General features: G+C 34.7%; 1 protein-coding gene across 16 annotated transcripts in view; it reads left to right on the plus strand.

The window, feature by feature from the left end:
* FoxP (forkhead box transcription factor P) overlaps positions 1–9,138 on the plus strand; it is a 309,626-nt gene extending 300,488 nt beyond the window's left edge. For 7 of the 16 annotated variants that reach the window (XM_018461134.1, XM_018461140.1, XM_018461135.1 and 4 more), the window contains 4 exons: positions 3,398–3,573; positions 7,224–7,299; positions 7,664–7,770; positions 8,319–9,138. In XM_018461134.1, the coding sequence (XP_018316636.1) occupies positions 3,398–3,573; positions 7,224–7,299; positions 7,664–7,770; positions 8,319–8,568 (609 nt within the window). In that variant the 3' untranslated portion in view covers positions 8,569–9,138. Of the gene's footprint in view, positions 1–1,408; positions 1,540–3,397; positions 3,574–7,223; positions 7,300–7,663; positions 7,771–8,318 lie in introns of those variants that run through there. The other 9 variants (XM_018461137.1, XM_018461139.1, XM_018461149.1 and 6 more) reach the window with 4 other exon arrangements.
* The last annotated feature ends 8,040 nt before the right edge of the window (positions 9,139–17,178 follow it).

A 17,178-nucleotide genomic window follows, 5' to 3' on the forward strand; every position in this document is an offset into this window, starting at 1 on the left:
AACGATACAGCAACATTTAAGTTTACGATGCAAATTTAAGTTTAAGGTGGCAGCTTTGCTTGTATTCTTCAAGAATGCTAGCTGTTGCATCCATCTTTGAATGACAACAATAAAATAATTATGCAATTAATTTTTCTATCGTAAATGAAATTATCCTGGGACAATCTATACGCTATATATAATTAGTGAAAAAATTTTTCTTAAATATAAAATATAAGCTGCAAGTATTATATATTTTTTTGAGAATATTTCTGTTTGTCTAATATGTTAGATTTTATAAATATATGATAGAAAATATTTTCGTAATTTATTTATACGACATATTTGATTTTAAATATATTATAAAAATGTGTACGTCTCGCGCATCTTCAAAGATGGCTGCCATAGCTCGCAAGAGCAGCGTTGTTGAACAGGTCATCCTAAAATTGATCTAGGTCAAAATTATTATCTATAAAGACTTGAATCGTAATAAAACGAGGAAATACAAGATCTAGGTTATAAATCGAGGTCGTAACTATAAGACTGAAACTGTCATTTTGTGCAAAAGTACGTCAAGTCATAAAATATTCGGGAGCTCGATTGTGTGTACCTTCTCTGTAACGTTAAAGTATATTCGTAAAGTGAATGAGCAAACATGCATTATGAGATTAATAACTTTTATTGAAGTTATATTACAACTTTAATTATTATTGCTCGTTGTATTTTTGGCAATACAAATGAATAAATGAATTTTAGTATCTCGGTAAAAACATGATAAATACGTTATTTCGGTATTTAGTGGCAGATAAATTTTGTTTCATTCTATTCATATACCTCTCTATTATCATCGCGACAAATTATAATCCTATCAGAGCCAGTAGTTAAAAATATATAGAGAACTTCATTGGAAATACTTCATATGAAAGAGCTCTAAGAAAACTTGAAATATATATTATATAATGCAACATATATATATTCGTATAATATTAACTCGAGATATTGATACATCATTGCAGTAAATATATCGGGAGATACACTTAATCAAAGTTCTGCACGTTCAACAAAAGTGTTCTACGTTGGAACACTCAACGAGATCGTTCGCAACGCTGCTCGTTGGCACCTTGGCACCTCGACAAATCATACGGCACACGCACAATATCGCACGTCTCACTTAGCAACCTCGCGCCTCGGTCTCACGATCATCATCTATTCTTGCCTCATCAGCGTGATCGGTCATCATCACCCGATGTCGAGGACTCTCCACCGCCTGCGTAACCATTACAGCCGCACGTACACGTACACACACGCGCCACGAATCGCTACGAACGACCGTGATCCTTTCCCCCTTCGCCGACTACCGGGACCGTGATTGAGTTGGCTTCGTTCGTTTTTTGCGTTGCTTATTTAGTCTGTGTATTATTTTGTATAGAACGCAGTGCGACACAACCTGTCTCTCCACAAATGTTTCATGCGAGTCGAAAACGTGAAAGGGGCCGTATGGACGGTGGACGAAGTGGAGTTTTACAAGAGACGCCCACAGCGCGCTTGCAGCACGACCGGGTACGTTGCCCCTCCCCATGCCCCATCGATCAGAAAAAGAAATAATTACAACCGCGCTTTTTACTCTCTTTATTCTCTATCTATCTCTCTCTCACTTTCTCTTTCTCTCACACCGATATTTCTTACCGCTCCTCCAGCTCCCCTCCTCTCGGAGCGGAGACCAACAAGACTTGAAGCCTGCATTCTTTCCTTCTCCCCGATGTATCAAGGGGATAGTTTCTCCGGATCACAAACTTCCTTATGATTTCACCGTTTTTCCCCGAAAATCCTTCCTTTTATATATCTATACTTCACTTCTCTCTCTTTCTCTGTCTTTTTACATATACTTAAATCATATTTATATTCATTTTTATTCGCTTTTACTATATTTATAGTCGTATCGCTGAATTAATATTCTTTTTTATACGTATATATATATATAGCTCTTTTTACATGTATTTTTAATATATATATCTATTTTATATATTATATATATTTCTATATATGCGACTTAAAGGCGAACGCACGTATCAGTGCGTTTGTGGCCTTCGTATGTATGTATACGCACATACACGCACGCTCTCCTGTGCATTTCTCTCTATTTCTCTTTTTTTAATCATATATTTGATCGCCTACACAAAATGTCTACGTCGTGTTCCCTGTTTTACATCTCTCTTCATAGTATACTGTACCTGTTTGTACTTGATACGTGCGCATTCATACGTATAGATCTGTGTGTGTATAAACCTCTTTATACACCTAAAACGCCATAACAAGTCTTTACTATACGTCGCTTGTGTCGTCTGTCTGTATGTTTGCCGCTAATATGCAGTTTCTCGAGGTGCCGTTTATATAATTCACGATGAAAATCGAAAGTTTTCAAAATTGAAAGACTCTTATTCGAGTTCATTACGATATTTCTATGTTCAATTGGGAAAGCGAAGCAGCAACAAATGGAAAGTTTCACATCTTTGCAAATAAGTTTATGTATAATCGAACGAAATAAGTTTATATTTACGCAGACTGAAATACTCGAGAAACTACCGTCATCACTGTGTTTGAACCCGCGTGTGTGTGAACTTCTTACTTGCCCGTCGTCGTGTGATGGTAGTCGGCAGTCTGGTGGGTGCGTGGATGTTGCGTGAGAGTGCGTCGCCGATGAAAGAGCCACAACAGATGAAAGGAAAAAAAAAACACAGATAGAAAGAGAGTTTAGAGATGCTAATCACGTTCTCGGAGATGGGAATCCGTAGTACGTCATGTGTGCTTTCATAACGAGCATGTGAGCTTTGCAGCGACTAACCCGATCGAGAATGGCGGGTCCGAGTATCTTGGCCCAAGTCTAGTCTCGAAAAGCCCGGAAGCCCGGAAGCGGAATTGCCCCCGGAACAGAGTGAGAACCGCAGTGTTGCACTTTGTCAGGTAGTGAGAGGAAGCCGCCTTACTACATTTTATTATTCTGCGTCTCTGTTTTATTTTTCTTTGATTTGTCCATTCCTTCTTTTTGCGAATCTGTGCTGTTGTTTGCTCTCTCTGAAAAGTCGACGTTTCCGAGATCGTGCCGAGATCATTCGTGTGTCCCGGCAACACGATAAGAGCGACGGAGCCGTCGGCGAGAGGACGTGCCAGCGCGGTGCCGCTGGTGCGTCTGGGTCTCGTAAAACGCGACGGCAAGCATAAACCGGCCCCGCGCAATACGTGAGGCCATCCCCCGTATGAAGGGTAGCGAGCGGCGAGCGGGCCGAGCGCAAAATTAAGAAAGAAAGAAAGAAAGAAAAGCGAAAAATGCACAATCAACTACAAAAAAAAATCAACCAGAAACCTTATCTTTTTTACTCTCTTTTTCTCTATTTCTTGGTGGTCTTGTCTGTGTATACAGAACGCGATCCGCACCAATCTATCATTGCACAAGTGTTTTGTGCGCTATGAGGACGACTTCGGGTCATTCTGGATGGTGGACGACGCCGAGTTCGTAAAGCGGCGGCATCTGTCCCGCGGCCGCCCCAGGAAATATGACCCAACCCCATCACCCACTCCACCCCACCTCTCCGCACAGTAAGCACTACCACTTTTTAGAATTCTGCTGGCTGGCTGGCGCGACGTTCTGACCTTACCGCGGTACTTTTTTATGAACGCGGCGACCGGGACGTTTTCGCTTGGTCGTTGTCTACAAATCGAACCACTAAATGGGCTTTACAACCTGCTGCCTTTGAAAGTTTTTGTGCACACTTGCTCCGCGGATGTGCACGGTTGCAGCTGTTACTGTTATATTGACGTAATGACATGCCCTTCGGAATAAAAAAATTTACTTCGAAGCAGCGCGAATCTACTTCGTCATTTTTCTATATTAAATTGTACAAGATAAATGAAAGAAACTTCAATGTTATACAATGTATGTAACATGGATTAACGTGAATGTAACGAGACATATATGGAAATAATTATAAATTTTAGAAAATATTTATTTGATTTATTTAATATTTTAAAAGTAAAAATTTTATATTTAATTTTGATTAATTTTACAATGTATTTGTGCAAACAACTTGGATTACAGTTAAGATTTTTAGATAAATTTCTTCTTCATAAATTCTAAAATTTTTTTTAATTAAATATCTTTTTTAATTATTTATTACGATGCTAACAGCTGCAATTATAAATGCGAGAATCATTTCGGACTTGTTAAATTCTATACTAATCAACCACAAATATCAATAAAATATCTTTGTAGCAAAATTTCTTCCTTCTAAGCTATATCGGGATACAATTTGAAATATCAGTAACAGATTACGCCAAGGCAGCAGGAAATAGCTCCATGCAGTTTGTCCAATCCCTCTGGAAATAATTTCCGCATCATGCCTGCCTCGAGCATCTTTAAAGTTCCGATTCCTTTAAAAACTGGACAGTAGTATCATTCCATTATTACCTTGCTCGTCTATTTGTTACAAGTGTGCAATTTATTTCAGTTTTTTAGAACATATACTCTAAACCATATAGCAATTGTAAAACATATAAAATTATTATTAAAAATTAAAAGATATGATTTTTATTTTTAAATTTATTTATTTGATCATAAACACATGTTGGCAAATATAAATAAAATGAAATACAATATTGAAGTTTGTAAAAGCAAGAAAAAAGTTTACTGTACGATTAAACGTTTAAATTTTACATATATATCATGAAATATATTTTTGAATATACTTTGATCATTTTAAATTAATTTTCTATCGAAACATTGAAACAATTATTTTGAGATAAATATAGATAGATAAAATAAATTGTTTTATGTTTAATGTTTTAAATGTGAATTTGAACAGAGATTTTATTTGTACTTTAATTGCCAAAACAGTTAACGTTTAGAATTTAAAAAAAGAAAGTTTTTAGTCTAACTAATAAAACATTAGTTATACACAGTAAGTTGGTTAAAGAATATCTACAATTACAAAAGATCGATATTTTTTTTCTTCATAAAAAATATAGAATCTTGTATTTTTTTAAAGACGTGTAAATTTTGCACACTTTTGCAAATGACGTCCAAGAGTTCATAGGACATCCCCGTATACGTCACTAGTATTGTAACCCGAGGCTCTTGCACTCCGTGATAGCTTGAATCCCACACGGTCCTGCAACACCCCAACAACAGGACGATTGGCCAAAGTTGCCGGATTTCCAATGTGTTTATTAGTTGCTCGCATGAATTACCATGAATTCCTAATATTCGTTTCCTGATTAAGCCCTCTAAACTGTCCCACCCACTTTGAAAACACTGCTTATAAACGTATGACGCTTAATGTAATGCTATTTGCGTAGCGTCTCGTATGAAAGTGGTGTGTTTCTGCGGGCAAGCGTTCTTTTGTGTTCAAGTTTTGCTTCCGTTTCTTCCTTTGTTCTGTTTATTCTTTTGTTTCCTCATAATAGTAGAGAATTACTTTTCTCTTCTTTTGATCGTAGAATTGACGTTAATAGACGTTTGTCATATTTTACGTTCGTCATTTTTATTTGATTTCTACAGTGACGTAGCATTCTGGCGAAGTTCTGTTTCATCAGTTTTTATTCGATGTAATTTTCATTGCAATCTGTTGCGATTTTCAACTATATGCAAAATATCCAGATGCAAATTTTCTAAAAATTCCTAAACTTTGCAATTTAACTTGTTATATTCATCTTATAAAAAAATCTTATCTTTTTATTTAATGGTTAGTAATAAGACTATTTAAAGTAAATATTAAAGAAAGATTTAAATAATTAAAATATCAAAATAGGAAGAAAAATATTAAAAATATTAAATATTAATTTTTAGTCAAAACAACATTTCAGTAAATTATATGACTGATGTTAGAAGAAAACTTGGAAATACTTCCTTACAAATTAAAAAAATTTTAAGTTGAAATGATGAATTGCCATTTCAAGGCAAATAAAGTTAAGAATCGCAAAATTTAGCATCTTACACCATGCTTCCGCAATGAGCGAATGGTTTGAGTGAATATGTACGTCAGGGCTACTCGCGCATGTGTAAATTGTGTATACTATGCGTTACAATTATAACCTCGGTGGAATTCTTCGATCTTCATCGTTGCGACTCGTCTTGTATCACAGGTACCATGTGGACTCAGTATAAAATTTAGTAATATTTAATGATAAAATTCTCGAAAATTTTTACTTATTAATCTTTAATACTTTTTAAAATTTTATCTACTTTTACTCAATCTCTCTTTTTAACTCTTCTCTCTCTCTTTCTCTCTTTCTCTTTCTCTATTTCAACTTTCCACTTTTCTATCTCTATCTTCATCTATCCCTTTTCTATTTTTCTCATTATTCAGCGCTCCTTGTTGCTTAATAAACGGTCTCAGGAAATCTTTTGTCTCATCTTTTTCGCATGCATTTTAAATCTCTCGTCAAGTTTTCCGACGATGTACGCTACGACTAAGTATATTTACCATTATTTGACGGTAATCGAAGAAAAAAATACAACGAAAAGCGTCTCTTCGCAAATCGTCGGGAAGAAAAGGGCGATTATTGTGCAAACAAGTATTTACTAAATGACTTGCGAAGTAACAAAAGTAAATGGTAAGCTCAGGTAATCTGGTGGCCGTTTATAAGTACGTTTGTTTCGAAACCGACCTAATGTCACATATTAAAAATGAATGGAGAAAAGAAAAAGAACAAATTGATATTTTATTTATGAAGTTTCGAAACGGGAGCGCTTTTTTTAAAATACTCTCTTTGTAATTTTTATCTAATCTCGCTCAATCACCAATGAGACGAGTGCAGTGGACAAAACGATATAAGGCACTGTAAGTAGGTAAGAGTATCTCGGATACTTTTTCGCTCTTTTTTAATCTCTTTTTGATATTTATATGTATTTTACATTTTTATATTTATATAACTCTCTTTGTCTTCTCTCTTTCTCTGTCTCTCTCTTTCTCTCTTCTCTTTCACTTTACACCTCTTTCTCTTTCTCTCGCTTTCTCTATCTTTCTCCTTTTTGTCTTTAATACGTCTACATATCTACCACTCCAATTCACGCAACATACAAACACATAGTCATCATACACTCAATTTTTATATACTGCCCCTTCTTTATCAGATCCGTCCCAACATTGACACGATTAAAGAAAACTCATACACGCGATTGGTTTCAGGAAATATATGCTCATGGCCGAATTTCGAATACTATTAACATACTTTTTTCTGTCAATATCTAGGGGTGTACCGTCAAAGAGCCCAACGCTGACGCATAGTCCTACTATGTACGGTGACGCGCTTAATGCCAATCTGCAGGTAACTATTAATAATTAATTACTAGAATATGAAAACTTTCATGAACGTTTGCAATTTATGGTCTTAGTCAAACGATTCGATATACATTAAAATAAATCAATGTTACAACGAGATGAATAATTCAAACGTATTGCTTATACATATTAATTAAATGACTGTTTAGAAAGATTCGCTGACAGCTTACGAGAATCTATTTATGTTCTTTGATAATTATCACTAGCTATGTCAAATGGAGGCACATTTATGCTAGCTATATAAACAGGAAACAATTATTCTTTCTTGAAATAACTAATGCGTAGTATCTAAGTGAGATTAGCATTCTGGCACTAAATCAGTAATAACTAATTATCTAATGCAATTTGAGTATTTCCAGGCACTCGGGGAGTCTAACATGGGATTTTTGAATCCGATGTGCACGTCAACAGCGACAAGTCCTGATAAGGAACATGTGTTACCTCATAATGACTTAATGTAAGTGACATACACCATTAAGTACGTTATTCGAACATTCCCCGAGCAATACATTTTATCAAATATTGATCACAGTGTCATTCGAATTCTTGTAATAACTCTTTTGTGGTACAAATCTGCATTTGTGCCCCTATATTTTCGGAATGTTGTTTCAGCTTATAATAATATTGCCGAAACACGCGCGCGCCTAGAATCTTTATTTATTCGACATCGCGAAATTTGTTTTATTCACGGACATATTTACGGACGGTTTATCCATTTCGATCGCGCGCATAAAAGCCGTAAAAATACCCTTATTCGCGCGATTCTTCTGCAAAACACAAACTATTCGTTGCAGCTTGACAAACCGTATGAAACCGCGGCAATGAAACAATACCGGAAAAGCGAAATCGTTATTCTCCCGTTAGCCGTGTCGCTAAAAAAAATATACAGCTGCGTCTGTCGCGCTCTATGAAATATATATCCCGACACACACTCGGCGAACGCTTTCGCAAGTTTTCCACTCATAAGCGTACACAACACGTTCGTGCGTGTCGTCGATTCAACAGGTCGCCGCTGGATGAACCGGCCGTGCACATAAAGCAGGAGAGCCAGAGTCCGGAAGGAGGGAAGCATCCGAGATTAATAAAGCGCGAGCTACCGGACGGCCCCATGGAGCAAGAGACGGAGGAGGATCAGACGGACGAAAGAGAATACTCTGAGAGCCACGGCCACGACTCCGGCCAGGACGAGGATATAGCGGAGGACCTGTCGATGGCGCCCGACATAATGATTCCGGAGGATCAAGTTGAGGCGTAGTATCATCCCGTCACAATGAACCGATAAAAAACGAGATGTATACAAGGTGTACCCGTTTGTTCGGCCACACGAAGAGAGGAGCCCTTCTACGTTGACCAGGATAGAGTAGAAAATGAACGTAAAAGAGCGGAAGAGAGAACGGGCTACGAGTAACAGAAGCAGAAATTCAAGAGGACGACGAAGGCCCTCCAGGACCACCCACCTCCTCCACACTCCTCCTTCGAGTACGAGTTCCCCCTCAACGTATCATATCTGATGCCGCGACGTTCCGAAAGGCGGCTTTAAGGTAATGAAAAAGGAGCCAATCGAATTTGTGAAAAAGGACACTGTCGGTTAAGCGACAACGTAGCGAGCGGTACCACCGGTTGACGATGTCAGCGTGGACATCTGACGCTGGTTGCATCGTAATCTCGGCGATATTCGGGAGCGATTCTTCGATCCATATCCTTACTCAAGCAATTGCGAACAACGATGTATTTTATTTTTCTTTCGATCTTTTTTCCGTTCCGCGGTTATATCTAATAGACACGTATATATATATATATAAATATATACATATATCTTTCTCTCTCTCTCCTTTCCTCTCCTCTCCTCTCTCTCCTCTCTCTCTCTCTCTCTCTCTCTCTCTCTCTCTCTCTCTCTCTCTCTCTCTCTTTCTCTCTCATGTACATTGAATTAGAAATTAATATAGCGACGATAGGGCACCGTGCATGGCGCGCCATGCGGTCGGCGCGCCTTACCGGGCGCCCCGGAAATGCGACAGAAAGTACCCTTCACCGGAGAAACCGATGCAGCTTCGCGATTTTGCATTTCGTGCTGTAGAAACAAAACATGACAATGGCAACTCTAGCAAATTTTTAAACCTTGTGCGTTGTACCGAAGTGATAGTAATTTCATTACAAACGATTATAAATATATATATATATACTTTACATAATTGTATATAAATCAAAAAGGCGCGAAGCAGTTTCTGTTCTATATGATGCAATATTTTATATTTTGTGTTTCAAAAAAGTCAAATTGTTTTTGTTTCAATCACGAATTGTGATTATTTAATAATTTAGGTGACTACTCCACGAAAATGGTATACAACGTGAAATAAATAGCGTGCCATGTTCATCGATATATTTAATCTGCTATTCGACTCTTAAAAAAAAAAAACAAAATTCCCAAGAAGCAGCGCGCGGTTTCGTCGGAGAAGCGAATCGATCGGACAGTCCAGCGGGATTGAATCTAGGAAATAAATCGATGAAGCCGTGATGGTGGTGGTGGTGGTGGGTACGTACGGGAGCGACTGAGTTTAGTCTTTAAGCATTCGCCCAGCGAACGAAGAGCATTGTGTTATTCGTGATTAAGCAGGTCCTCCTACCTTTCAAAGAGGCCTCGGTATCAGACATACACTCTGAAAACACACACACACACACACACACATAAAAACACAAACACAAACACACCATAAACTAAGAATCGCATCCGTGACGAGACCGGATGCGTCCCGGCGTACCCGTCCGCTACACTTGGTAGCACTCTGTATAGTCTAGCGAAGTTGATCGTAAGTAGTTTCGTATTCATTAAATGGTAATTAACGATCGAAGAAAAAAAGAAGAAAACGGTCAGGAAGTGGTCGATGTTTGTAAATGAGCGCTACAGTACGCGACACGCGCGCGTGCAACGATCTTTCAAATTACTTTCCGATCGAGCCGGTCAGGAATCCGCGATGCAGAACGATATTATAGATGTACGTAGCTCCGCGACACGATCGATGACACACGAGCGAACGGGGATAAGTGGGAAGATCGCTAACGCGACGTTTTATATTTAACGTACATGTACACCACACGGCAAACGAAATTCCAGATTTGATGCTAGCATCCAACGATTTTTTTTGTACGATATATAAATATATATATTTAACTTGATCGTTTCTAAGGTATAGGATAGACTCAGCACCGTGGCGAGATGGTGCTTTTCGAGTTCAATGCATTGAAAACTAGTATTTCAATTGTCTTGGACAATTAACATAAAAATTTCGAGTTGTTAGGTATTACGCGTTCAAGAAGATTATATTATAGTTATTAGCACTTCCTTCTGTGATACGTGACGAATATATAGTAAGACCACTATATTTAATTATATATATACATATAATTAAGGGACTTATACATATATATCTATACGTTACAAGTCGTTTTTGGTTGCTAAGTCTATTGTATATCAACGTTTCCAATCAATTACAGGCAGTTAATGTATGTCACGCTATTGAATCGAATGTCGAAAAAAATATTGCATAAAATGATGACAAGATATCACGTTAATGATCTCCCTACTTCTCTAAGCATGAAGTCTATAAATAAATTAAAAAGGTACTATGCATATATATATACATATATTAATACGTATACGTATCGAAATTGTAAGGAATTAGATGTCGACAGTCCTCTCCATCAAACTTTCCCTCATCCCCGTCCAATCCTAGTCCTATTATATGCACACCAATCGAGGCCAGTAGTTTCTTCTCAAGTGCGCGGTCTCCAAATCCCGAAACACACAAGTATAGAAAGCGCGCTCACATCGGTACGACGAGCACTTTAAATTGTACGGAGTCTACCGATACGAGTAATTCGATTTTTTCTTGAGCCATCAGTATTTTTTTGGTCTCCGTATATATTTAACGAGAAATATTTGTCGAGCTTAGAAGCTAGTTTTAATTGCCACAAGGCGCCTGTGTCATTTCTCTGTGCAGTGACTGAAGACGGAAAGCGTAGTTATATACTTTATTTATTAGATTGTAACGAGACATGTGCAATTTGGAAAGTTATTTGCAGGGAATTTGATGCAAAGTTTTTTGTACCATCAAATATTTAATTTTGAGTTGAAGAGAGCAATTTCGTAGCGTTTCTCGTCCCAAAACTTATAGGATTTTTTTAAAAATTAATTTGGAAGGATCTTCCATGTTTGTTTGATACCTATCATAATTATCCACCTTTATTTATCACAATTATCTTAGTTTCAGTTGTAATTCCAGTTAACAATTCTAATTTTATTAATGTTATTGCATACGGCAATAATTGATGTTTCAATGCACTATATTGTAAGTAGAATGCTAGAGTTTGTGAAGTTTCAAAATGAGCCATTTTTTTAGACGAATAAATAACGTTAAAACGCAGTTTTGAGAACCGCTTTAACGAAAATTTGACGGATATTGTTTCTCTGTGTGTGTCGTCTAGATGATATTTTTCTTTTTATTATTATTGTTGCGAAGAAAATAATACATCTTGGACCACAATTTGGATCTTACACTAGAAACTCACAAACTTTCGTAGTCTAGTTATAACTGTTATAAGAGATACAAGCAAAAACAAATGTTAAATTTTATTAATGAATAAATACATTATATTTCGTCTCTGTTCGTCAGTTTAAACAGGTGTTTTTTTCTTATTTCGGGAAATTGAATTATAATAACAGGAAAATGTACGAATTAGAATATTTCAGTAAAAACAATCAAATAAATTAAGAAGATACAATATTATTAATATGATACAAATATTATAAATTTTATATTTGAATTTGAAACTTTCGACAGTCAAATTGACTAAACGTGCACATGTAGTTTGAGTAAATCTTTTCTGTAAGTTGTCCCGCAATTTCTATTATCACGACTTTTTATATACATGGCATATTTGTAATATATATATAGAGAGCGTCAGTAATTTTACTCGATTATTGCAAACATTGTTTTATCATTTTCTAAAAACATTAAAGAAATATTTTTTATTTTTGCAATTGTAATTACTATTATTATTTTCCGAACATTGACAAAGTAAAATTTGCAGAATTGCATAGCTTTCGCGTTTCAAGTTATAAGTAATTTCAAACCGACACGGCCGAACTTTAATTAACAAGACATACATATCTGCGTTGTGAGGCTTGACAGATTTGTCGCTGAATAATTTAAAACACGAAATTGATATTTGCATGTACTTGTCCTGAGTGTAAATCTCTGCAGGGTTAAGGAATAATTAAATCACACGCGCATAGAAGGAAAGACAAGTGTAAAGAGCGAGAGAGAATGCGAGGTATGTATGTGTGTATGCCTGTTATTTTTGTGCGAGCATGCCGTAAACGTTCGGCAGTCACCTGGTTCACCGATGAAATTTTACGAGGTTCAGTGCCGTTTGGGCTTGCTTTCACATATGGTACTATTAATAATCTAAGTCTATATGTATTATGTATAATGTGAATTAAGAAAACTTGACACACAACACACACACACACACACACACACACACACACACACACACACACACACACACATACACCATACATGTATGACATAGAAGACTCTCCTGTAAATAATTAAACTCATCGAGGCATTAGGAATTTGCGCATACGTCATTCACGGACGGATGATTCTGCCGATATCGCGGCCTGTAAGCGCGTATACGTGTGCATGTGTGCGCATGGGTGTAATTGTGTATGCGAGTGCACGCGTTAATTACCCGTTAACCCCGTAATCCCGTCTGCATTTAATTTCGACTCTTGAAGTCTCTCTCGATGTTCTCGAGAGGATAATTCGACGGAAGACATTTTCTCGTTTTACCGGGTGAACGTTCGTCACGTCGCGGGGAGGAGCGGGGCCTGACGACCGGATAATTTATAATTGATAATCGGTTAATTGATCAATCGTGCGCCGCGTCGCGTGACGTTTTGGGCGGGCTCGCGAAACGCGTATCCTACTGAATCTTTTGTATTATGACAATGTTACACGTCCCCTCAGATGCTTTATTTTTAATGTTTTTCCTTTTCTTTTTTGTTATGTTTGTTGATGAGGGCAATTTGGATTTATGTACGCGGGCATTGCGATCGATTAGTGCGCATTCGAGCGAAAGATTATTTCATTATTTTGCTTACACGATGTTGTAGAAATTATAGCTTTTAATCGTACCGCCTAGAACTTTGCAAAACGCTCGAAAAATAATTGTCGATAACGAACTCGATAATCAATCACCGATGCATTACCTAGTATTTTATTGCTTCCCTTTGACGAAAGCAACGACGCCGGTTCTGTGCAATCATATCAGATAGGTCGAAGTATCCAACATGAACAGTGCCAAATCGATGCTGCAGATGTTTGTTTGTTTAATGAAAAACTAAGATAGCCGGTTAAAAATGTTCGGATTCTGAAGAAAACTATTGTTAATTACAAAAAATTGTTGTTACACTCTTCATTTTCCGCTATGAAGGTGCTAGAGAAATTCAGTACATCGCGTTGACAAAATGAAGTGATAATTCATCATATTTTGTGGAATAAATTATTGTTATATATTGATTAATGTACGAATATTGCAATTTCGATATATTGTATATATGTGATCGAGATGGACATGTTCATGACAAATTTCATCGCGTTCCATTCAATATTCTCACGAGTGCGTAACACATCGTAAGAATCCCCATCAAATAAAATATTCCCTCGCAAGCAAATCAAACGTGTTAGAAGGACGTACAAACAAATATGATTTTTAACGTAAAATAATGTATTTATAATCTCTGGCAAAATTGGAGAAGATAATTTTCTATATATTTTTCTTTTCTTCTTTTATATATATATATATATAAAAATTTAAAGTAATTTGCAAAAAAAGAAACAAGGAGGTTGTTATCGCAATTCGAGCTCACGCAAAGAAATAAATTCTATGAAGGATGACCGTATAATCGATCGAATAGGATACCGCCGGCATAAATTGAAAATTATTGCATTCTCCTACAATGTTTATTATCTGGATTACTTTGTTAAGTATTTGTATGATAAGTTGCCTTGTAAAAATGTATCGATTTTACTAAGAAATTAAATGTGTTACTGAAAGAAAACCATGCACGATTTCTCTCCAACTGTTCTTATCATACCTCCGGTCTTTACATCGGGAATGGTAATAGACGGAGCGTAGTAATAGCCGATTAAGTAGTATAATTGTAAGTACCGATGAATTTATATAATTTTCACCGTACTTTCTTTGGATAAGACTGACATCGTTTGTATAATGCTTGATAATCCCGTTAGACGTATCGAGATTTATATACGTAAATTAATGTATCTAGGGAAATACATATATGTCTAGATTGCAGAAAGCACTTATATCATACTGTAAATAGTGAATTTACGAAATCGCATTTTCTAGTTCGACATAAGCGCTAGTAATAAGATCCTAGCTGTTATAGAATTATCTCGAAAGAATATACTTATATAAATATATATATATAATAAAAAGTGCAATATATATAAATCACGAGATCTAAGCTCTTTAAAAATTCTGTTTTCAAATTCCCTGTTAATACATTTAATAAAGGGATCCTATAACACTTCGTGTTATTCGTTATCACTTTTGGTATGATTCTATTTTTTACAGTCTTTATCATTCTTATATAATTATATATAATATCTGATATTGTGATCTGTAATTTTCGTGTAGCTATCTTTTGACTATATCAAAATACTTTTCCTAAATATATATTATGTTTAATGGAAAGAATCATCTAAATTTTCCACGTTCCATGGTTAGTATAGTTAGCCTAATTTTGAATTTCATTTATGTCATACGTAATCAGTGATATTTAAACTGAATGGAATATCATTAATTGTATTGAGTTGAATCGCTGATAGTCATATGCAGCAGTAACAATAAATGAAGAATATGAATGTCACACATAATATTAAATTTATACAATTAATCAATGTAATAATTAGTTTAACTATAATTAATTTAATGCAGTAAGCGGATGTTGTAAAAAAAACTGTTGTAATATAATTAAATTATCAATCATACAGTTACGTTGAAAAATGAATAGCGAAGAATTTGGCAACAAGAAAAAGAGAAATAAAAACTTAATCAACAGTTGAAGTATTTTCATTCATATCTAATAATATATTATTATTATAATCATAAATTTTTAAAAAATTATAATTTAATTGCAAATAATATATAGCGAGACTTTCATAAGACTTTAAATTTTCGTTTTATTTCTATTAAAATGCAATAATGATGTTGTTATGTTTTAATTAGACTAGACAGTATTAATTTTATGATATTAGACAAGGAATTTCTTCAGACCGTAAATGTGATCACACAACAAGTATGGAATAAAAAAACCTTTAACGGCAAAAGTTGAATCATTTCGGCGCGCAATTTAAAGCACTACATATATATAAGTATATAAAATTGACAAATATTCTTAGCACTTAAAACTAGTTTGACCATTCAAAGCTTTATTCCATACTTGTTATTAATTTTATAACTTACAATTATTTTAATATTTTGTCATATACATATTATACGATAATTTTTTTCTGTTTCTGTATAATTGTTTTTCAAATTATTTATTTGTTTTTGGATCATTGTTTCTCTCTTTTTGGCATAATTTCGGTAAGATTAATGGTATATGAATAATATTTATTTACTATTATTGCTAAAATATTCTTTTTTATTTATTAAAATCGTTTACATAAATCTAAATTATTAATATAACGTATTTATTATAAAATACGTCAATATTATTATACATTTACAAATCAAATCAAATGGAATATTTCATAAAAATAATTATAGATTATAAAAATTATTACTTATAAAAATTATATACTTATAATTATAGAACATTAAGAGTTGATCGAAAGCTGGTATATGTACTATAATACATATGTAATTCCCAAGTTTTAAGCAAACTAAATCCATGATATATATATAATTATTGCTAATATTAGAAAAGCCGATTCGTCTAATTTTTGTTTGAAAGAATAACAGTGCTTTATCACATACAGTATGTCGCAGTGCGCGATTGTCAAACTTTCCACAGGCAAAGCAACAATGATGTTTATGTTCACTCACTACTACTACCTCAGATTATGACGTCAGAAGTGAAAAACAAACAATAAAAATTCTTGTAAATTATATTTGAATAAAAAATTTTTTCAATAAAACAACATTTATAATCAATATAGAATAGACTTACAAGATATATCGAAAACTACCTTCTTGTTTCGGAGAGAAGTTAAATTATATCTATATATTATATTTACTTCTATATATTAAATTAATTTGACAGTATGTCAGACATAGCTGTGAACGTTATTTCATTTTTTGTTATATATATACATAATTTATTTTTATACACATGATTATTTATTAATTAATGAAACCAAAGGAGAATTTTTGGTATATATGGTATAAGTATCTTTATATTGTGTATTCTCTCTCTCTTCTTGCTTCTGACATCACGATTTGAAATAGTGATAGTAAATGAACAGAGAAGTCTTAATGTAATGTACAGTAACAAAAGTATTCTATTTTATATTATTATATAAAACTCATCTTTTGACTTCTTAGTGAGTTAAATCTTGCTTAGATAATTACCTGCAGCTGCTATTACAGATCGACTAGACATTTTTCAAGAGCTGCTATAATAAGAAAATCGTTAATATTGTGAATGATTCACATAATTTATCAATTATTCGTTTGTTCCTACCTAGTGAAAAATAAATTATAGAAGTCTATCTATATCATTGGCAAATAGAAAAAAAATTCGTCGGAATATTAAACTATAAATTTGTCACAA

This window comes from Mycetomoellerius zeteki, unplaced genomic scaffold, assembly GCF_001594055.1.
Source record: "Mycetomoellerius zeteki isolate Tzet28-1 unplaced genomic scaffold, Tzet1.0 scaffold12, whole genome shotgun sequence".
NCBI classification, from domain to species: Eukaryota; Metazoa; Arthropoda; class Insecta; order Hymenoptera; family Formicidae; genus Mycetomoellerius; species Mycetomoellerius zeteki.